Below are 7581 nucleotides of genomic sequence, written 5' to 3'. Positions count from 1 at the left end.
ACAACACCAATTTTGTAGAATGTGCCATTGGCTTTTGCAAGAACCCATTTGGACTCCTTGGGCCCTGAAACGGCGGTTGATGTGTGGATGAGGAATACGAAGTACACCTGTACTCTGTATGTCAAAAGGGACCAAGGAGGCGTAATTAGGCTATGCAACATCAGGAATGGAATAGCTGCCATAATCCGGGAGTGGGAGATTATGAACGAGAACGAAATTGTGGTAAAGCTGAGTTCAAAATCTCCGCCGGCTTTCAAATTGTCCTTTGCGTAAACCATTATTGTTCTATTCAGATGTAAATGGGAAGTTGTATTTGGTTTACCTAGTAATGCTACATTAGGTCGTTGTAATATGAACTCTGTTAAATTAGAAGTGTATTTTGTGTCGACTATATAATAACTGAAAAAGTCTATTATCATAATTTGGGTAACAATGGTCAATATGATGTGCTAATTGTGCATGTCGTGATAGAGTGGAGATAAATAACGCTGAAGTGGGTCATAAGTTTAAGTTTAGTAAACTATAACTAAATAATATTCAGAATTCCAAATTTTTAAACTAATAAGTAATCTGTACAATTCATAATAAGCATATTCCAGAAATAATTTACTTAATTATGATTATATATTACTCCGTAATAAATTTGATATTGTTAAACCGTTCTTTTCATTATATATGTGTGAAGAAATCATAATAAGTAGTAAAATTAAATATAAATATTATTTTGTAACTGACACACGCATCAGATTAAGTTGATATAGTAGAACGTTTTTTTTTTTATTTGTAGGGTTAATTATTTTCGTAACTATGCTGCCTAAAACAAACTATCTAGTTTAGAAAACAAACTATCCTAACTGTGGACAACCGTCACTCATGACATATATTCCGCAGGATACCCTTGCTATTCTACACAAAATAGGTAGGTGTTACTTTTAGGTAGTAGGAAATAATTAAAGTGTATATCATATCAACTGAAGTAGCGTGTTACCAAGACTATATTCAGTAGGATAGATGTTTTCTTCAGCTGAAACTATGACACAAATCCGTCACTACTATTTCCTTTTCAAACTTTGACAGCCTACTTACTATTGCGTTCCGTCAGCCACGCCCTATATTCAGCAGGATATCAATGACATATAAAACAAAATACATAGGTGATAGTTGTAGTTAGTAGGCAAGAAATGGCTTGTGAAGAAGATTGTATTCAGTAGGATCAGCACCGTCAAAAACCGAACCGAACCGATCCGAGTAAACGTTAAACCGTTTAAGATCCGAACAAAATCTAAACCAAACTTAGAGGAAACAGAACCAAACTTTTAAATGGTAGAATTGACTAGTAGATTAGTACATAAATACAAATTACTTAATTAGATATGACTACATGAGTGATTGACTAATATGACTATACGAGCAATTGTCAATTTAGCATAGTTGCATAACATATTAATTAACAGTGTACTAGACCATCCTACTCGGTAATATACTAATAGCATTTCAGTATGTGATCTATTAGACTCAAGTTAAAAGTTACTCTTTCTTATTAACGAGTCTTGATTAACAGTCTTGTTGACTAATTATTTTAACCGAACTGAAACCGACCCGGAAGACTTTTGAACCGATTTCAAACCGACCCGATTTCAAACGGAACCGAGTTCAGTACCGAAACGAAACCGAACTGTCAAACCGTTTTGACAGTAATAAGTAGGATACAAACTTCCTTAAGTACAAACACATGGGTCTTTGCGTGATTACCTCAAAGTATAGATTTTGGTGAGCCATGGCTATTTCTGAAAATTAAAATTAAACAAAATTCAGTAGTTGTTGTAGTGATGAGTGATGACTACTCCCTTTGTGGTATTATTTTTTCCCCAATGCCCATTTCCTTTACAGTTTAATCCTTCATGAGTTTTTACCCTTATCTTAAAATCTTGATTCGTAATTTTGATTTAGAACCACTTAATTAATTTGTTACACATTATACTTTCCAACTTAACTAATTACAAGCATATACGTACGAGGATATAGTTTCGTAGAGGACATAGTTATTACTAACTTAAGTACGTTAGTGGAGTACATCACCGCATTCACGGGGCATGTGTATGCCTATTTATTATACGTGAATGTATCAGTTTTATGTGTAATTGAGTTTGTCGATGGACTATCTAACATGCGTTAAGTATATATTGCATTAACGTATATACTCTTCATATTGAGCATTTTGCATGTTGTGTAGCCGTGTACGGTGAAAATGGTTTCCTAAAATGAAAATCAAATAACCTAAGATAAAGTTGGACTGCACTATTGCGTTGGTAGTGGAGCTTGTACATAATCCAGAAAATGGAGGTAAACATTCCCGCCAATAAGATATCCCGCCAAATTACATGAAGGCCCTCAGCATGTGGCAAAAGGCTATTGGGTAAAATGACATATAAATATACATGCCTCTGTGAAACCATTTTGCATATCCAGAAAAACCCATGTGTACATGATCACCATGCCTTCAACACCAAGAACTATGCATACCCTATCACCCTTAGGACGACCTCATCCTCACACAATTCCAACCAACTCCAACCGTACCACTCCAAAGTCAAACAAAAAAACACCGATTCGAAATAGGAGGTTTCATAAGAAAAACAGCCTTCTGGCTACGATACTCAGTCGGAATGCCATTAGGACCCTCCTGAAGCATAAGGTTGGTATAGAACAACCACTCCCTAAAAAGGGAAAACTGAAAGAACAAGTGGATGCTGGCTTAGCATTGACACGGTCAATTGAGGCCATCAACAGAGCTAGGTTGCAGCTGGAAGATCCTTCTGGAACAGAATTAAGTGTTCCTTTGATGGGGGATGATGTCTCTGAGCCCTTAGAAGGTGAGGGGCCACCTCCCTTAAACCACACAATCCTTGTTAAGAGTAGGCAACGTCATGATACAGGCATTACCTATGAGATAAGAGATGATGAAACCTTTGAATTCATATACGAGGATTATTCATCACGAGTTGATGTTTCAGTCCATGAATTACTTATTAAGAAGCATGGCTTGTTAGTGGCACGTACTGCCACAGCCACATCAGCCAGAATTAAGACCAGAGATATACTATATGTCTGTGGTGTGGTACGAGTTATTTATTGCAATGCAGTCCATACAAAATATTGTTGTTATGATTGTTCATATATATTTCAGTATATACATGTTCAATGTCGTGATCTTTGACAAATAATAACGGAATATTGGTTTACCAAAAATGCCAGGATCCCTCGAAGAACATGGACACAAGAAGGAAATTTTTTACATGCGCAACACTTGCACACCTATCCATGAAGTGAAGGTGCAATGCAAGCTTACTTCAAAGCTTAGGAGGCTATGCTTCAAGTGGGGTGAAGTGGTGGGCAAGGAACCTAATACAATAATGCTTCTACACCAAGATAGAAAGTTAAATAGAGTGCTCACAGTTGGTGAGGCTGGCATAAAGAACCTAGACTACGTATATGCTTGTCCTGAAATTTGACGTTAGTAGTTGTTGTCGTAGGCAACTCTAATTTATGTTAGCCAACAAATACAGGTGAAATTAACGAACGTAATGTGGTTATTTTGTCACTTTTTTAGCCACATTCTCTTAAGTCTCTAATCAATACCCCTTTTGGTGTAGTTTAGTACTGGGATAGTTGCTTTGTTTTTTATTATTACTAGGTTGCAAAGTCGTCATCAATTTATAACTATTGGCTAACTTGTTTTATATTATGGTACGTACCGTCGATCTTTTGAACTATATGAATGAAATGTTAGTATCAAGTTAGACGTAGTTGTATTCATTCACCATTTTACTTTTGGTACTATCAAATGTAATATATTAGAAATTCTTTATCCAATGTTCTTTCAATTGCAAATTTTATAAAATAAACAGATAACTTGGGCCAAATAATACCTCCAATGGTTTCTCCATTGTGAATTTTAAAAATAAAGAGATAACTTGGGCCAAGTAATTTACCCCCTCCTGGTATTTCAATTGTAAAATTTGTAAAAATAAAGACATAACTTGGCCCAATTAATTTACCCCCTTTTGGTCTTTCATTTGTAAAATTTTTAAAATTAAAGAGATAACTTGCCCCAAATTATTTACCCCCAAAACAGTTCTATTAGTTGCAGAGTTAAAATTGGGCGAGCCCAAACTAACTTATAACATTATAAACCCAATCTTGAACCAAAAACATTTATTTCGATTGCATGCAATGCACCATATGCTTACATATTGTATCACAATTCAACAAGTTCTGATCCAGTGGCTATCCTACGATTTCGAATTCTACCATTATCCTACAATATCAAATTCGTTCCTATGTTTACCAACTCATTATCTTGGTCATCAAACGATATCAAATTTGATCTTTTATCTCTCGTTTTAATGGTACTTTATAAGGTTTCAAGTAAAGCCGGACTTCATACCACACTTTCAATCACTGAAAATAGGATCAAAAAGGGTACTCTAAGTATGGCACTTACACTTACTTTTATCTAAGAACAAGACCAAACATTATGACATAAGGGATAATATACTTCAACGTCATTAGCACATCTAATACAATGCGTGGGAAACAACTACACGCCCAAACATAAAGTAATTAGGCTTGATGAGTATTAAGTTCCTTCGTGAAAGTTCAATTCGTGATCACTAGTCCACCCCTGGGTGGAGATGTTGAGCTCAAAGTCATCACATGGAACATCATCAGCAGGAGCAGTTGCGAAGAACTCCGCGTACGGGTTCGGATGTTTCCTCCTTTTGACCTACAACCAATCAACCATTATGAATGAATTGCCGAACTAAGATAGCATTTTGACAGATACAACAAGCAATTTCCATACCGGCAACTTAGTTGCTTGGAGTGATTCATCTACGTATCCTACATGTGATTGTTTCTGGGCTCTCTATCAAACAAAAAATCAATTACATTACCAAATACGGCCAAAGTCATTGAATGAAATGGATGCACCAAAACAAAACCATAGTGGGCAGTGGCACCGTACACATACCTTAGTGTTTTTCCCTTTGGCTGCGTTGTATCCTAATTCAGCCAACGTCTTGTTCCTTGATCCCTTTGGCCGACCTCTAGGCCTCTTTTGATTGACTGGGTTTTGTATAAAATTTCCTGAACTTTTTCCTCCATCGACATTACATTTCTTAGATGCAGACTTAGGAGTGCCTTCTGGTGGAGGTGGATGTGATGACCCTATTTCTGATCCAGGGCCATTTGTAGACATGACCTTTGCACGTTGCTCATTAACTTCAGCTCGGATCTTCAACACTACTTGTCTCACTAGCTCAACTGTTTCGTCATCAACGGCGGCTGCTTCATCACACAATGCCTCAAGGTCTGGAATTAGCTTGTTCCATCGCACACATTCATCTGTTTCAGTAGGGTCATGGTATGCAACTTTGACGCGAGTGTGCTTCCTCAACACATCCTTTCGCCACCGATTAAGCACATAGTTCGATGGAATTTCAGTGACCAAGTTTTCATCCCACACTCTAATGATATGCTTACAAAGAATCCCATCCTTTTCAAACTTCCTACAGTCGCATCTAATATGTTTACTGACCGGGTTAAAATTAAGTGTGTAAAACCTCCTGGAATCAGTTATTATTTCCTCATTTGTACCTTCTCGAATAACCCAAACGCGATCCAAAACCAAGTACTGAATTTCAACTTCACTGATAATTTTCTCCTCCTTGATCTGAACATATAACAACCTAGCACATTCCTTTTGAAGTTCTTGAAACTTCGAATCAGTATATATTTTTTGAAAATACCTTTCCACTTTGAATCCACTCACAAGTCTTCTAATGTACTTGGAATCCCTTGCATCAGCATCTTTCTCATCCGCAACCCGCTTCTTCATCGCTCTGTTATATTTTTCAGGAAACTCGAATAGTTTTGTTTTACGGGTGACAAAGCAATCGAAAAATCGGTTAATACTCTCTACCCTCTGTGTAGTTTTCATACCCGCCCAAAAGTACTCTTTCATGTAGGTCGGCACCCACATGTGCCTCTAAATAAATAGATCTTGCAGCCATTCATTGTCCTCCAACCCATAGAGCTTCATTGATTCACACCATCGGCTTTCAAACTCTTCTACAGTGAAGCTGTCATATATTATATTCTTCAAAGGATTCTGGAAATCATCGTACCTGTCCTTGCATACAAACAAAACTACGGGTTGAGTTTTTCATAAACTCAGCAACACTAATCAAATTCTGGACAACAGTGTATGCTAAATAAAATAAACACAACACCATGGATTGATCAACAAGCATTCCTGTATAATGAACAATACTACTTGTAACGGCATGAACAATCACATAAAGACCAACGACAACATTAGACAATAGTGAAATTATCTTAGCCTCCTGCAACAATGCCTTAAACCACCCAATTGTGTTGTACATCTTAACTACAACTGACAGCGCAAATTAAGCCAACAAATACAACTCACAACTTACAACACACATCTTTAACCTATAACAAATATTGAATGAAAATGTACCAACGTAGGCAATACTTACAAGGCACACTTGCCAAGTTTCTCTGGAAATTTCCGCATAATATGCCATATACACCATCGATGTCGTGTGTTAGGCATCACTTCAGCTAAGGGCTTCCGCATAGAAGCTGCTTGATCGGTGAGTATGGCCTTTGGAGCTTTATTACCCATACAAGATACCCACTGTTCAAAGATCCATCTGTATGTATCACAATCTTCAGCAGAAATGAGGGCACAACCTAACAGAATAGACTGGCCATGGTGATTAACCCCGACAAAATTTGCAAAGGGTAGCTCATACTCATTTGTTAAGTACGTGGCATCGAAGCAAACCACGTCTCCAAAGTCCTCATAAGCAACTCGACTCCTTGCATCCACCCATATGACATCTTTTAACCGACCTTCATCATCCAACCTATTTGCATGGTAAAAATTCTGATTATCTGCTTGCATGTAATCAAAGTACTCCATCATGGCTCGTGCATCTCCGCCTGCCATCTTCAGCCGCCTTTGCTTGTACACTTCATGCTGAAGATCCTTAACACTTGGCAAGCTTCCATTCTCAGTGCCTAAACAACCGCGAATTTGGGTCACGGTGAAACCTTCATTAAAAAAATTTATCAACCTCCTTCGTACCGTTGAAGTCAACTTCTTCATGCGATACTCTTTAACCAAATTTTCCATGCTAGGACATAGAGTGTGAGTATGCTCCAACACAACGGTTTTCAAAGTCCACAGGCCATCAACGTTTAAACTCCCATAAACCCTAGCATTGCACTCACATTTCTTCGATTTACGTTTTCCATGTTTAAGCTCTACCTCCCCTATAGCCCCATTCACATTGCCAAGACTTCCCCCAACTTCCATGTACTTTTCCCTTTTCTTTGCCTCACGCTTCGCCCTCATGTTGGGTGCACCCCAACATTCGCACCTCCAAAATATTCCTCTTCTCTCTTTTGTACTTGTGTATGATCCTTGCACTCTAGTAACGCCAAATCCACAATGCTCAGCATATGTTTTGTAGAACAACTCAATTTCCT

The 7581-nt window shown here is 37.6% G+C and overlaps 1 protein-coding gene across 1 annotated transcript; it reads right to left on the bottom strand.

Annotated features, from left to right (window-relative positions):
• Positions 1-4639: 4639 nt before the first annotated feature.
• LOC110735905 (protein FAR-RED IMPAIRED RESPONSE 1-like) lies at positions 4640-6025 on the bottom strand. The gene is made up of 3 exons (XM_021916082.1): positions 5033-6025; positions 4865-4927; positions 4640-4786 (listed from the first exon to the last, which is right to left on the bottom strand). Exons 1-3 carry the CDS (start codon positions 6023-6025, stop codon positions 4640-4642), a joined length of 1203 nt encoding a protein of 400 aa, XP_021771774.1.
• Positions 6026-7581: the final 1556 nt, after the last annotated feature.

Source organism: Chenopodium quinoa, unplaced genomic scaffold (assembly GCF_001683475.1).
Source record: "Chenopodium quinoa cultivar QQ74 unplaced genomic scaffold, ASM168347v1, whole genome shotgun sequence".
NCBI classification, from domain to species: Eukaryota; Viridiplantae; Streptophyta; class Magnoliopsida; order Caryophyllales; family Amaranthaceae; genus Chenopodium; species Chenopodium quinoa.
This window is presented reverse-complemented; position numbering and strand designations above follow the sequence as displayed.